At 37.6% G+C, this 16,171-nt stretch overlaps 2 protein-coding genes across 3 annotated transcripts in view; one reads left to right on the forward strand and one right to left on the reverse strand.

The window, feature by feature from the left end:
- Nucleotides 1-1,752: 1,752 nt before the first annotated feature.
- Nucleotides 1,753-8,539, reverse strand: LOC129449249 (sperm-associated microtubule inner protein 4). The gene is made up of 8 exons (XM_055212035.2): nt 8,208-8,539; nt 8,030-8,101; nt 4,845-4,874; nt 4,386-4,576; nt 4,037-4,125; nt 3,724-3,889; nt 3,488-3,582; nt 1,753-2,382 (listed from the first exon to the last, which is right to left on the reverse strand). The coding sequence occupies exons 1-8, from the start codon at nt 8,291-8,293 to the stop codon at nt 1,837-1,839; spliced, it is 1,275 nt and encodes a 424-aa protein (XP_055068010.2). The 5' UTR covers nt 8,294-8,539; the 3' UTR covers nt 1,753-1,836.
- Nucleotides 8,540-14,193: 5,654 nt separating this feature from the next.
- pde11al (phosphodiesterase 11a, like) overlaps nt 14,194-16,171 on the forward strand; it is a 38,187-nt gene continuing 36,209 nt past the window's right edge. For both annotated transcript variants that reach the window (XM_055211780.2, XM_055211779.2), the window contains exon 1: nt 14,194-15,569. In XM_055211780.2, coding sequence (XP_055067755.2) covers nt 14,796-15,569 — 774 coding nt within the window. In that variant the 5' untranslated portion in view covers nt 14,194-14,795. The remainder of the gene's footprint in view (nt 15,570-16,171) is intronic.

Below are 16,171 nucleotides of genomic sequence, written 5' to 3' on the forward strand. Positions count from 1 at the left end.
TCACCATGACAACACCAACAGAAAAATATGGATAAACTCCTGAGTGACTTATCAGTGTAATCCAAATAATTGTACATTCAAGAGTGCTCAGGGACAATAAAGCAAATTTAGTTCAATGACAGCAACAAAAACAAAAGGCTGTTTTGTCTTTTATCAGTGTGGTGTTATTTGTAAAGTATGAGAAAGTAGACACAGTGGAGGGGTTTTGTTAGTCATAGTCGGACATATTGTGTAGTATGGGGGTGTGTTCACCAAGCAGTGAATATTTTTAGCACATTCCAGGGGTATTACACACACACACATCACTGAGAGACAGTGCCTGTGTGTTAAAAGACATTCAATTCATTCATGCAAAGTGGGATTTGTGCATGGCTATATACAGGTTGTGTGGGATTTCACCACACATGCAAACCGTAATGGTAAAATTCATCTACAATTGTCCAGAATATGGCACGGTCCCCATTATAGATAACACTAAGCGTAACCAAGCATCACAACTTTCTCAGTATTATCTTTATAGCCTAACGTTATGTATTTAAAATATTTGAGTTCATTGGAGGACACTATAATTTGAACTTACCTAGATACAAATAATTGCAAATATTCAGGTTAACTAGATACAAACATACATGTGTTTAGTTTGTCATTAAGAAAGACAATACTTCCATCTAGTGGCTAGTTTGTTAATTGCAATGCGCCTGCTTGAGATTTTATTTACATAACATGACAGGCAAATCTTTCTTCACTGTCACCTTGGAAACGACTGACGAATAAGTGGACTGCACAAGATTAACTTTATTTAAACACTATTAGAAACAAAATTTTACCAAATACCTGTAAAAGAAAATTTTTGTGAAAGTTTGCCCTTTTAACAGGTCAAGTTATGTGTAACATGTTTCATATTTTATGGTTTGGTCAAGTCACTTCAGATTTAAACAGATACAGATTTATATCAAATATACAGTAAATACACACTTAACTTTCCACTGCCATTAGACAACCTTAATAATTCATAAATAACAATCCAAGTAATAGTCATTAATACTAATGTCATAATAGTCATTAATGCTAATAAAAACAGATTTCTAGCTTAAACTTTTTAGTCTTTAGTTTATTGTTTACTTACAGTAGTATGTAAATATAACATCTTTTGAAATATACGGTAAATGATTATGTAGCAACCAATAAGCAAAACATATTTGCGTGGTACATGGCTTTGGGAAGGTCACCCCTTTATAAACCACCAATAAAATTGAATTTTCTTTCTATAAATTTCCAACAATGGTTGAAATACAGACTGCAGTCATTCTTCAGCTCTGTGCAGAGGTGGAGCAGACACCAGGTGAATGAAAGCATGTGTGTATCTAAATGCTCAAGGACAACCAGTGGGCTGATACACACTGCTGCGGTGAGACATGCTTTCACTAGTGTGAAAGAGGTTTAGATGAAGCAGAAATGAAAAGGAAATTGTTCTTGACATACAATAGCTAAGGCCATTCAAGCGCCTTCCAATAGAAAAAGACAGAAATTTCAGAGTCAGAATTTTCTTCACTGTGAGCATGCTGCACCTGCAGAGCTTTAGATAAATAGTTTAGTTTTCTTTCTTCAATCTAAAAACTGCAGCATGAAGTTAAAACAACTTGGTTTTTGAAGTCAATTCAACCTACTATTTATTATAATTTTGACAATCCTTCTTTCTTCTTTCTTTCTTGCATTCTTGCAGAATACACCAGGCTTTAAAAGATTTAGCAATTTAAATTTTTTATTTAATAATAATGAACTGAAACACACACTCACATACTACCAATTGCACAACTATGCATTATCAATATTTTCTCAGTTATGAAAGTAATATGAGTTGAAGCCACAGAATGTGTGTTTTCTTCCAGCATGATGATTGTCACGCAAGTCGGTTTTTGAGCCCGTGGTAGTCTCGTGGAGGCGCCGATGAGCTTCACTTTTGCTGAAGGAGTCCTGGAGCTCGAGCAGGGTACAGCGCGGTTGGAGATCACTCCAGTTATGAAGGCTTTTCTTCCCTGCTTCTTTAAAGCTTCTAGGCCGGAGGTTTTTTGATAAATATTCATTCTCTTTCTCGATCTGGGATTTCGTTGTTTGATGCTTCTCCCTTACGTGCAATTCAGTTCTGCACAAACACATTCCCTTCTTACAGATTTCACAGTGGCCAGGTGTGCTTCCAGACACAGGACCTGATCTCGCATCCTCATAGCTTTGGTTTGATTCAGTGACCTGCTCAGTTTTGCATGCGTCTGAAACTAAATTGTGTGGCACATGGTTTTTCCCCTGAAAATGATATTGAAAATCTCTGGTTTTGCGTCCTTCTAATGGTCGAGAAGGAATGAATGTAGGTACTGATCGTTCCATCTGTAACATTCAAAACAGAAGATATGCATCATACAAATGCTTTGAGAAAAAATACACTCACCTAAAGGATTATTAGGAACAACTGTTAAATTTCTTAATGCAATTATCTAATCAACCAATCAAGTTGCTTCAATGCATTTAGGGGTGTGGTCCTGGTCAAGACAATCTCCTGAACGCCATACTGAATGTCAGAATGGGAAAGAAAGGTAATTTAAGCAATTTTGAGCGTGGCATGGTTGTTGTTGCCAGACGTGCCAGTCTGAGTATTTCACAATCTGCTCAGTTACTGAAGACTGGAAAAAATGTTGCCTGGTCTGATGAGTCTCGATTTCTGTTGAGACATTCAGATGGTAGAGTCAGAATTTGGCGTAAACAGAATGAGAACATGGATCCATCATGCCTTGTTGCCACTCTGCAGGCTGCTGGTGGTGGTGTAATGGTGTGGGGGATGTTTTCTTGGCACACTTTAGGCCCCTTAGTGCCAACTGGGCATTGTTTAAATGCCACAGCCTACCTGAGCATTGTTTCTAACCATGTCCATCCCTTTATGACCACCATGTACTCATCCTCTGATGGCTACTTCTAACAGGATAATGCACCGTGTCACAAAGCTCGAATCATTTCAAATTGGTTTCTTGAACATGACAATGAGTTCACTGTACTAAAATGGCCCCCACAGTCACCAGATCTCAACCCAATAGAGCATCTTTGGGATGTGGTGGAATGGGAGCTTCATGCCCTGGATATGCGTCCCACAAATCTCCATCAACTGCAAGATGCTATCCTATTAATATGGGCCAACATTTCTAAAAAATGCTTTCAACACCTTGTTGAATCACCTTGTTGCCACGTAGAATTAAGGCAGTTCTGAAGGCGAAAGGGGGTCAAACACAGTATTAGGATGGTGTTCCTAATAATCCTTTAGGTTAGTGTATGTATATATAGTCTGGTTAAAGTATATAATTATGAGATTAGGGGCATCAGAATTCAATTTCACTGATTGATTTCAAACTTTGACTTGATCTTTCAATGTTAAAGATGTCAAGGTTATATTTTCACAGAAGTATGTGGGATGATTTTATATAGGAAGTAAATCAAAAATTACCAGCTGTGTTGTAAGAGGGTTCATTTCTCCAGTTAGCATGGCAATTGTCTTCTCATTGAAATCGTCCAGTTTAATCGGGTTGGTGGGCCCAGTGCCTGGATCAGAGAACCCACAGCTTTAGCAAATAACATTTTATAATGTTTACAATAAACATTTCCATCATAGACATTTATAAGCAATCATTGAGAGAAAAACAAAAATGAGGTCTTCCTTTAGTGCAATGTTACCTGTAGTACCTGTATAGTGTAAGTGGTATGAGGTGAGCCAGTGGGCTTTCTCTAGGTTACGCAATATGTTAGCACTGCGCTCCGACAAGGTGATATTGCAGTTACGCAGAGTAGCATTCGGATACACTGTCTTCAGAGGCTTGGGGTACATCACCTGGGTCTCGCCTTTTGATGGCTTTGATGATTAAACAGATAAATGAGTACAGGACAATTAACCTTTTACAGTATGCCTCTCAATAAACACCAAGACTCTAGAGTGATTAATAAATGCTAAAACATGTCTGAGGGTTATGAGTGTTTTGAAACATGTTATATAACTCACATTCTGGAAACCACATTGCCCAGGCCAAACCATTCCTTCTCCTCTGGTTGCCATAGGAACATTCAGTATCTCTTGACGGTATGGACTGCCTGAATGCGAAGAAGAGAAAATCTTGAAGTATAACTAATAAATAACAAGCAAATCCACAGCTGTTAAAGTCTCCCTGTAGTTAAACTGCATCTTAATACCTGTTACAGTAGTTTCTTCGTGCTTTAAAATAGCTTAACTTGTAACTCAACACCCTTGCCTCATTTGCAAATATGCAAATTAAACCTCCACTTTTAAAAAATATAAGAGGGCATGGGCCCTAATTTTGAATGTACATGACAAATGACGTGTTATCTGTAACCTTTGGTCTTGTGTAGAACAGTAACTGCCGGAGCACTAGAGGGCAGGAGAGGATTCAAGGGCAGAGTTGAAGCAGCTCTCACTCCTGTGTGATGGTCATCAGGAGACTCATAAGATGGAAACATGGCATATCGTGAGATGTGGGACTGGTACGGATGTTCCTTTGGAATGACCGATTTTATCATCCTCTTGCTGCAAGAACACACATAAATACAGATTACGAGTCTCTCGGTTTTCACAATTAAATGCTTTTCTGCCTGTCCTTGACCCTTACTTTGCTACTCTCTTCTGACTACAGCGTCCTTCAATAACTCAACAGCATGAAAAGAGATCAGTACACTACAGTATGTGTGTCTCCTTATGAGATGAACATACAGAAAACTCACACACATAAAAAAAAAATGAAAACATAAACAGAAATGGAAGCTTACTTTGAAGTATATAAAATAGATTTTTTTACCTCATGTCAATGTCTGTAGGTTTTGGAAGCCTTAAAAGAAAATAAAATGAAATATAAAATTAATGGATCTAGATTTGCGTTTGCACAGGCTGTGCAAAACCTGTTGCCTTAAAGGAAAACACCACCATTTTTCAATATTTTACTATGTTTTTTCCTCAACTTAGACGAATTAATATACCTATCTTTTTTCAATGCGTACACTTAATCTTTGTACAGCGCGTTGTGAATGTGTTAGCATTTAGCCTAGCCCCATTCATTCCTTAGGATCCAAACAGGGATGAATTTAGAAGACACCAAACACTTCCATGTTTTCCCTATTTAAAGACTGTTTCATGAGTAGTTACACAAGTAAGTATGGTTGCACAAAATTTTTAAACGGATAAAAAATGAGAACTATATTGTATGGCGTAAGACACTTAAGGGCGATTTATAGTCGTGCGTAGGTTCTATGCCATAGCTACGGTGTAGGCTATCCGTAGCCTGTGCATAGCTCTGCGTAGCCTGACGCTGTTTCTTCTTCGTTTGTGGCTTAACTTGCAAAACTTCTTCAATGTAAAATCTAAAAGTTAACTCAACTCAAACCATTTAAGTAAACCAGTTGCATTAGTTTTAAAACGCATACATTTGAGTACTGTTAACTTAAACAGATTGAGTCATATGCAGTTATGCACTTATATTTAAGTTCACATTACTTAAATATAAGTGCATAATTGCACATGACTCAAGTTTACAGTACTTAAATTTATGTGTTTTAAAACTTAAATGGCCTATGTGCAACCGGTTTACTTAAATGGTTTGAGTTAAGTTAACTGTTAGGTTTTACAGTGTTCTTCTTTGGCGTTCGCGCTGCTACTGTGGTTACACACGTGGTTACTGCCTACCAGCGGCCTGCGCGCGTGTTTGCACGTCAACGCGGACGACGACGCAAAAGTATAAATGAAAACCGACGCGGAACCTACGCCGTAGGACCTACGCACGATTATAACGAGCCCTTTAGTTTGCAGCACTTCGACCTCGGCGTGCAGTAATATTGCTGGAAATTTGAGGGAAAGGGGGAGTAGTCAGGAGTGATGATGAGGTTGAAGTGCTGCAAACATAGTAAGTTGGGGTAAGAACATAGTAAAATATAAAAAAACAGTGATGGTTTTCCTTTAAAGCTAGGCTGTTGATTAAAGGGATAGTTCACCCAAAAATGAATCGTTTTCTCACTCTCACGTTGTTACAAACCTGTACAAATTTCTGTATAAACAACATGAGAGTGAATACTGATGACAGAATTTTAATTTTTGGGTGAACTATCCCTTTAAAGTGCATTGCCAAATAGGTGTCCTTCAATGTATTGAAATTTTTTACAGTTTCATCCATGATGAGGCAAAAACACATGTCTGATCAGGGACAGCTCTAGAATTTACAGTAGGTGGATTTTTGGGACTATACACATGTTTTATGAAGTACATCTATAAATATTATAACACATAAAAATGAAACTGTTTCAGATGTTAAAAGTTTACATAAAAATGAACAATAAATGAATAGAAAAGTTTATCCCTGTAGGCTAATGTGCAGTAATTATTTAAAAGTGGAAGTTATTTGCCACGTTTTTAATGTTGTTTATAATTTGGTAAATTGTTTATATGACTGCTTGTTCAATTAAATGATAATTTGTGACCTTGGATCACAAAACCAGCACAGGTATATTTGTAGCAATAGCAAACAATGCATTGGTCAAAATTATAGATTTTTTATGCAAACTGAACATCTTTAGGATATTAAGTAAAGATGATGTTCCAAGATAACATTGAATAAATCAAACATTTATTTATCATTAGTAATATGTGTTGCTAAGGACTTCATTTGGACAACTTTAAAGGCGATTTTCTCAATATTTGGATTTGTTTGCAACCTCATAGTTATATCTCGTCACAATATTGTCCTATCCTAAAAAAACATACATCAATTGATAGGTTATTTATTCAGCTTTCAGATGGTACATTTTATGTGGTCCAGGGTTACATTTCATCAAAATTTGTAAAGTTTATGACAGTTTTGCGAGAACTTACGTTAAGATGTTAAAATGCATCTGGACTGATCTCACAGAAGGTCATGTTATAGTCACAAAAAATTTGATTAATTTATTTGTAGCATAAAATTAACCTTTTATCGTGTCTTGAGCACGAGTTTCTTTTTCGTGTCAGTCGCACAAATTTCCTGTCCGTGGCACGACTTTCTTTTTCGTGTCATTTTATGTATTGTTTTCTCATAGTTTTTTCCTATTTTCTTATCATTGTCACTTGAGGTTAGAATTACTTTCTGTTACATTTTTAGACATCCAAACTTCAACTCTAAACTCAACTCCAGGCAAGAATAGTTTTAAAAGTGGAAGAAAAACATGTAGAAACCAATACACAAACGTACATCCTAACCCAAAACTCAAATCTAACCCCAACCCCAAGCGACAATGATTTAAAAATAGGAAAAAATAAAGAGAAAACAATAGCCTACATAAAATAACAAGAAAAAAAAAAACATTTATTTATTTATTGAAATTCGTGCTGAATGACACAAAAAAGACATTCGTGCTCAAGGGCACAAAAAAAGCTGAATTTCGTGCCATGGACATAAATGAATCAAAATTTTCGTGACTACGGCTTGCCGTGAGATCATGTTGGATCAGTCTGCTTTATCAGGTGATCTGTCGAAGATCTGACTGGAGTAACAAAGCAAAATTCCTCTGCTTTATTCAGCATGTCATGCAAAATAAGGCTAGGCAATAATTTAAAATAGCAGAATTAATTGTGGTTTGCAGCAGATTTAATTTGCAATATTTCAAATGATATGTAGTCGGATTGTGTATCTAAATTTTGATAAAAATCCCTGACATGAAAACTAAACGAGAAAGACAAAGTAATAAAAAACATTCATGGCTTTACCACTGCAAATACAAATCACCATCCATGCGTCGATTCGATTTAAAAGTGAATAACATGCACACTTCACCAAATGAAGCATGATTTGAGGTATCACACATGTAGCCTAAATCTAATGTTTTTAATGCTTAGATGATTTTCAAGATTTCTAAGTGTAACTAATAGTAATGCCAATAATAATTGATCCTCTTGACCTTTTAATTATAGTATGTTGAACTAAACAAATGTGAGTCTATAAAAACAGAAAGTTAAACCTACAGCTGGTCATTCAGACGGAGATTGCTCTTCTTGGTGGGGGTTAGGTCATAATTTTGCTCGATAGTGACAGACCTAGATAGGCAGTAAAACAAAATGTTTGTGTTTATAGTCTTAAAAAGCATTCAGGTTTTAATGAAAGTCATATATACATCATATATACGATTGTTGTCATACTCACTCAGGTAGCACCGCCCCTCCATAACTGAAGTGCCGATGTCCTTTAATGATGGCAGGGATTCTTTCACTCAGGAAACTGGAAGTCATTCTTCTATAATCCTGTTACCTTTATTCATTTTAATAGTTATGCCTACTTTAAAAGTCATGCTGTGTCTAATTAAACAAACAATACTTTTTTAAAGAACATTTTATGCTTCACTTTAAATAATGTATTTGGCATATAATGCACTGAACGGTATACATTTTAGCAGGAAGGGCAACCCATGACTCTGCACTGTCAAAAAATAAAATGTTAAAATGGTCCCAAGCTGTCACTGGGGCAGTACACTTTAAAAAAGTAATCCTAATATTTACCACTTAGGTATGTTTACATTAGGTACGATATGCATCTTTGAGGTAGGCCTACGAACAGTCCCCTTTTGGTAGTTTGCACCTCGGTGGTACAAATATGAACTCTAGGTGCAAAGGTATATTTTTTTAAAGTGTATCGCCCAAGTGACAGATAGGGACAATTCTGTTCTTTCCATTATATATGACAGATAAATACAAATTGTATTTGTAGTAATATAGCAGGTAAACCTACATTCTCACCTGGAAAGCTACTTAACAGTTGCCTTGTGATCCAAAAGAATTTGAAGTAAGAAGTGCAGGAAAAGTAGTTTGTATGGTGACGACAGCTTCTCTGATCAATGTCCTGGCACACATTTCGAAACCCGGGCAGGTGCTCACCACTGCTCTGGTGGATCAAAGGACTATGGATGTTGGACAGGAGGATACTGCCACGCAAGTCATGACTGTCGTCGAAGGCTTGAATCCCTAGATTGACCATAATGTTGATTCTACAAACAGCCACATGAAACCAAAGAGCGTCACCTTATCCAAGTCCAAGCAAGCACCATCACTATGGAAGCCAAACTGCCCCCTTTGTTGTGTTTAAGGGGTTCGGTGATGCAAATGTTTGTTAGATCTCGCTGTCAGATCCCACTTAATCGTAGCATTAAGCTTTTAATCTCACGTATAAATTTCAAATATAATGCAAAAATTGTCTTTGAACAAATTAGGCTGCTTTCAGTTCCCATTGGTAGGGTTTAACTGTAACACTCAAAGCTAATTATGCAAATTCAAAAGGTAATTTATTCCTAATGAATAATGCAAGAAATCAATAGTCCCCAGAGAGCAATCACAGCTCTGTATGTGAAGTCTGCTGAGGATCGGCCTGCGAGTGCAAAAAGCCATCACAGTCCAGTGCTTGAACTCAATAAAGAGACTGAAACCAGACCAGGCTATCAAAGACACAGATCTAGGCTACTGCAGAGAATAAAATCGTCTCTTGTTACAGCAGCGAACTGAAGTCATAGCACACACACACCCAATACAAGTTAAAGTCTACACACAGGATGTTTAGGTGGTTGTTCAACTTAAAAAAGTAAGTTAACTGGTTGCCTTAAAATGTTGAGTTAATTCAACTTAAAAATATGAGTTATTTTGTGTCAACTAATATTTTTTATTTAAATTACCTTATATAATTTAAAGGCAACCAGGTAACTTACTTTTATAAGTTAAACCAACTTTTTTTTAAAGCGTTTTTTTTACTGTGTTGTGATTGAAATCATCAGTGTTCTCTATTTAAAACTATATGGAGAGCTGTCCATGGTTCTGTAAGTGTCACTTTCACTATTCAGTGTTATTGTGAACATTATTAAAAATAAATAATGTCTACACATTTTGTTCAACCCTGTTGTTTTAATAACTTAGTTCACGATCTTAGCATGAACATTTGTTTGTTTAGCATTCAATCAAAACACACCAGGTCAATATACTGGATCCCGTCCAACACACAACCAATTGCTTTCCAAGCGTTTCCACTGACCGGCCTTATTTATAAAGCTGTGTTGAGCAATATATGCAGTATTATACCTTTAATTGGGATCCTCCCGGGCTCTTGTCAAAGGTTTCTAGAAAGGCTGGGATTTAATACGCACACACCAAGCTTAAGTTCAGTAACCAATTACCATGCTTCCCTTTGGAAGGGTTCCTGTATTACATTTCCTACTGTTGTATTATGAATGTAGTGCCGACATTCTGCTCCCTTGGTTGCTTGTTAATACTCAACTATGGAGAGAAGGTTTCATTAGCCTGTGTCAAAATATGCTGCTGTGGGCCAACAGGGCATCTGACTGCAGCAGTGTTTTATCTAACTAATGAGTATCAACAGGTTCATGCTAAAATGCAACAGTTTAGACGGTTAACCTTTAAGTCGAGCTTTGATGCATAAAATGGATTGGAGCTGGATTGACTTCATATTTTTAAGGGGTGGTAAACAGGCTGTTTTTGGGGTGTTTATCGGGTGCACTGTAACATGTGTTCATGCTTCGTGCTTTTATTTTCCCACATTTTACTTTACAGGAACAGTATGTAGGATTGTGGCCAAAACTGGTATTGCAATTACAAAACGTGTGGCTAAAGCTGGTACTGCAATCACACAACTGGTGGCCAATACACAAAATGACAAAATAAACATCAGTTGAGGGCTGCAACTCCACTTTTTGAATGACAATATCCTGGCCACATCACTGTTGTCAGTAATATTAGTATTTGAAATGAAAATGATTTCTTAATGTCTAGTGACATACCAGGGCCATTTTATGATTAATTGATATACATTTCTTACATACTGTTCCTTTAATTCTACACCTTTGTTTCCATTCTCCTAAATGGGCAGTTGGGTTCCTGGTTCTTTTAAAAGAAAACACCACCGTTTTTTCAATATTTTACTTACTTACGAGTAAGTATGGTGGCACAATATAAAGCGTTACGATTTTTTAAGCAGATAAAAAATGAAAACTGTATTGTATGGTGAAGAGCACTTAGTTTTCAGCACTTCAACCTCGGCGCAGTAATATTGACGGAAATTTGAGCGAGAGGGGGAGTAGTCAGGAGTGATGATGTTACTGCGCGCTAAGGTCCAAGTGCTGCAAACTCAATGCCACCACAAATTGCTATAAATAGTTTTGCGTATCCATAGTGTGACTTTCATTTTCGTGGCATTTTATGTATTGTTTTCTTATTGTTTTTTTTATTTTCTTACGATTGTTGCTTGGGGTTGGAATTACTTTCTGTTACAGTTTTAGACATCCTAACCCAAACCCCAACTTAAAAACTATTTATAAAAATTCATGCTGAGTGACACAAAAAGACATTCATGCTCAAGGCACGAAAAAAGCTGAATTTCGGGCCATTGACCCGAATAAATTAATCAAATTTTTAGTGCTGGGCAAAGATTAATCGCAATTAATCGCATACAAAATAAAAGTGATTTTTTGCATAATATATGTGCGTGTACTGTGTCTAATTATTGTGTATATTTAACCACACACACACATTCATATATTCATTTCAGAATTGTTTTACTTATATATATATATTTTTTTAATATAGAATATATACAAATATAAATAAATATATATAAACATGTAAATGTTTCTTAAATACATACATGAATGTGTGTGTATTTATTTATACATAATAATTACACACAGCACATACTCATATATTATGCCAAAAAAAAAATTCTCCGAAATGAATCGCATTTTTGAGGGCCTAAACATGCTCGAAAACTCATGAAACTTTGCACACACGTCAGAAGTGACGAAAATGTACATGTGGTATAGGCCTCAGAAGTGGGCGTGTAGAAATGACTCAATAGCGCCACCTGCAAAATTTCAAAAGAACAACCCTCCTGCTACGAAAAACGTACGGATACGAAATTTGGTAGGGTCATCTATCACATCAAGATCTACAAAAAAGTCCCTTGGAACCAGGCTCTAAAACCCACAGGAAGTCTGCTATTTTTAATTTTCTCTGTGATTTCTGTGCAAATTTTGGTATTTCCAAGCTTCATACTTTAACAAACTCCTCCTAGAGATTTAATCCGATCATCATCATATTTGGTCTGTGTCATCTAAAGGCCTTTGCGATATTGCAGAGCTTTTGACTTTTCGTTGGAGGGTGTGTCTGTGGCAGAAACAGGAAGTTGTTATAACTCAGGCATACAATATCCAATCTGACCCACGCTTCACACGTTTGATAAAGGTCTTGGCCTGAACACATTTCCATGCCAATATTCAGCTTCGGTCATAGCCCCACCTAGAGGTAGCAGGAAATGCCATGTGTTACGCCGTGATTTACTGCTCTTAGAGATTTAATCAAATCATCATCATATTTGGTCAGACTGATCATAAGCCCTTTGCGGTGATAAATTGCGAAAATATTGACTTTTCGTTGAAGGGCGTGTCCGTTGTTGTAATTCGTGCATACATAGCCCCACCTAGAGGTAGCAGGAAATACCATGTTTCACGCTGTGACTTACTGCTCTTAGAGATTTCACAATATCAACATAATATATCATCAGTCTAATCTCAAGATCTTGTGTGATGATAAATAGCGACGACCTTGACTTTTCGTTAAAGGGTGTGTCAGTAGAGGCCTCGACAAATATCGCTAAATGAATCACATTTTTGACATCCTAAACAAGCTCAAAAAGTCATGAAATGTTGCACACATGTAAAATATGGTGAAGTTTTTTTTTTGATATAGGCTTCAGACCTGGGGGTGTAAAAATGGCTCTAGAGCGCCACATACAAAAATTCCAAAGAGCAGCACCCCTGCTATGTTACATGTACAAATACGAACTGCGGTAGGATCATGTATCACCCCAAGACCTACAAAAAAGTATCTCGGAGCCAAGCTCTAAACCCCACAGGAAGTCAGCCATTTTGAATTTTCTATGTAGCTTGAGGGCAAATTTTGCCATTTCTGGGCTTCGTACTTTAACAAACGCCTCCTACAGATTTCGTTAGATTAAAACCATATTTGGTTTGTGTCATCTAAAGGCCTTTGCGATACTAAATTGCGAAGATCTTGACGTTTCGTTGGAGGGTGTGTCCGTGGCGGCCTGCCAAATTTTCTGCTCATAGAATTTTAATTAGATCATCATCTTATTTGGTCAGACAGATAAAAAAAGGACTTTGCGATGATAAATTGTAAAGAACTTGACTTTTCGTTTAAAGGTGTGTCCGTGGTGGCCTGGCAAAGTTTGATGTTTCACCATGACACTGGAAGTTGTTGTAATTCAGGCATAAAATGTCCGACCTGCGTAACTAAATTATATTGATGTGTATGTAAACATTTGAACACGCACTGCGTGGATCTTAGAAATTACTTTGAGCTTATAAGCTGATAGAAAATATTGTTTCAAAGCAGACCTAATACACAGCTATGCCAGAAAAACATTAAAGCAGGGTTTTGAACAGCATAAAAGCAAATCCAAAGAGAGAGAGTTCAGTTAAAATGAAAGCGGACGAACAAACACATAATGTTTTATTCAGATGAAGTGAAGGTCTGTGTGGGTTTTTGAGCAAAATGACAACTATTCAAAAAGGAGACATGCAGTGATGAACTGAAACAGATGAAAAAATGAATTCCTACTGTACTTAGAATCAAATAGTCTCAATAAAATTTCCAAAGCCTTTTCTACATTTTGGCCTGTCTATACCACCTTTAGTATTCAATGCACATTCTCAATTGGAGGCTACAATACACTGTCAGAAAAAAATGCACCCTGGCCTTCAAAAAGCACGCTTTTGTGCCTACAGAAGAGTTCATTTTAGTACCTCAGAGGTTCATATTGGAACCAAATGTATACACAAGTACATAATGGTTCATATTAGCACAGTTTTAAAGGGTGCTGCCCCTGTGACATCTTGGGACCATACCAAACCCATTCTGGGTTAGTTGAACCCAACAGCTGGGTTCGTCCCTTTTTCACTCAATGCTGGGTTGAAAATAACCCAACATTTTTATAGAGTGCAGATTTATATAGTCAGAAACTAATTTCCAAACTATAAAATGTACAGGGATGAACATTAAATTCACATTGAAGGTTTTCAGACAAACAAAATGTAAATTTGACTTTTCATCCTCTTGGCATTTACATATTGTGGACATGTATATAGATAAAATGGCTTCTTTAATGACAAATAAAAGCAGTCTGGGGCTACTTCAAAAGCCTTTAGCTTATTAGTGCTGCTTGAAATAAAAGCAGGTCTCTCTCTCTCTCTCTCTCTCTCTCTCTCTCTCTCTCTCCCTCTCTCACGCACACTCTTTATCATGAGACATAAAAGAAGCTTAAAGAAAAAAACTGAATTAATTAAACTTCCAGTAGACTCAGCAAAAGAAGTATACAAATACATCATGAATATACATACACTGAATATGCCTTACACTTGCATGTCCTCGATTGCTTTTTAAGTTAATTTGGGCCACTAGCCCAGAGGAGATCCTTCCTCCCAAGTTCCAACCTACCTGAACAATCTGCTTATTGTACTTCAGCATCGTCATTCATACACATATTTATTTATTTCACTGGTAAACTCTGCGAGCCTCATAAAAGACGCGTGTGCGTGGTGGAAAGCTGGAGAGCAGCAGATGGAGTATGGATGTGTGAAGCGCATCAGTTCAGCGAGGTGAGGATTACTGTAGGTCCAAACGCAAGACCCGCATTTTAAAAAATCTGCTTGCCTATATCAACATGACAACTTTTGATTTTTCGGACGTTGAGGCATTTCTAGACTGCCATCCCGAGCTTTTTGAGGAATATCTCACGAGGAAAGGAAAAAGTGACACCTTGAGCAGGTGGCCCAAAGAGCACCAGCCGTCCAAAACCTCTCCGGTGGACGAGAAGCGCGGAGTCGCCAGGGATCCGTTTTGGCCCACGAACCCAGACGGACTGAGGCGCAGATCGTCTCACATGGAGCTCCGCAGGAACTTTGCACGGTCCAAAGCGATGACGGCGCACCGGACCTACGACGAGCACGTCAGTCTCACGGCTCACGGGTCCCATTCGAGCATGCGACGGCGCGCGCTCCTGCGGAAAGCCAGCTCGCTACCGCCGACCACCGCGCACATCCTGAGCGCGCTCCTCGAGTCCAGAGTGAACGTGCCTCAGTATGCCTCAAGCGCTATTGACTACAAATACCGGCTCAAGGAGTCCAACGAGCGAGAGTTTTTCCTCGAGCTCGTAAAAGACGTTTCTAACGAGCTTGACATGACCAACCTGAGTTACAAAATTCTCATCAATGTGTGCATCATGGTGAACGCGGACAGGTGCTCGCTCTTCCTCGTCGAGGGTCCGTCTCATAAGAAGATCCTCGTGTCCAAGTTTTTTGACGTGCACTCGGGAACGACGGTCCGACCCTCCTCGAGCACCCTTGACTCAAATGAGGTGCAGGTTCCGTGGGGGAAAGGCATCATAGGCTATGTAGCCGAACACGGAGAAACAGTCAATATACCAAACGCATATGAGGTATAATTTGAGGCTGTAAACTTTAAATCAACTCTCCGTAAATTATAATGATATGTAATTTTAATAATCTCATTTGAATTGGAACAAAATGAGAAAATACAACTTGATTAAGGTATTTATTTGAACAATTATTTGTCCAAAAAGGCTAATTGTATCAGGAATAGGTTTGGTTCTAATATAGCTACCCAGTACAAAAAGCGAAAAAGCTCACAGGAAACAGAGCACGTGATTATACAGTTAATATTTTGTTGATCCTCTCTTGTTTTTGATTACAGTAGTTATTCACTTGGGCCTTGACTTAATCCTCCTTTAATTATTTTCAAAGCTGATCTTAAAAGCACTACTGCAACATGCTTGCTTAGTGCTTACACTTTTGATAATGCATTTGAATAAAGAAAGACGTCTATTTTCCAAAGTTGGACATAACTCCTGGTCATCAAGTGCAATGGAGTGTTTAAATATTCCAACTGGGTTTAAACATTCACCTGTTGCAGTTTATGCAGCGATTACAGTACTTTTATATTCGGTGATTAAATATGCCATGAAGATATTGTGATGACAACTGACTTTTCTCCTTTCAAGTGCGCGCAACGATCGTGCGT

This window comes from Misgurnus anguillicaudatus, chromosome 10 (genome assembly GCF_027580225.2).
Source record: "Misgurnus anguillicaudatus chromosome 10, ASM2758022v2, whole genome shotgun sequence".
In the NCBI taxonomy this organism is placed as follows: Eukaryota; Metazoa; Chordata; class Actinopteri; order Cypriniformes; family Cobitidae; genus Misgurnus; species Misgurnus anguillicaudatus.

Coding starts and splice junctions, on each gene's coding strand:
- LOC129449249 (XM_055212035.2), bottom strand. CDS start 8,293: ATGACTTCCAGTTTCCTGAGTGAAAGAATCCCTGCCATCATTAAAGGA. Junction 4,577..4,844: donor CCTACAGACATTGACATGAG/GTAAAAAAATCT, acceptor GTGTTCTTGCAG/CAAGAGGATGATAAAATCGG. Junction 3,890..4,036: donor GGCAATGTGGTTTCCAGAAT/GTGAGTTATATA, acceptor TAATCATCAAAG/CCATCAAAAGGCGAGACCCA.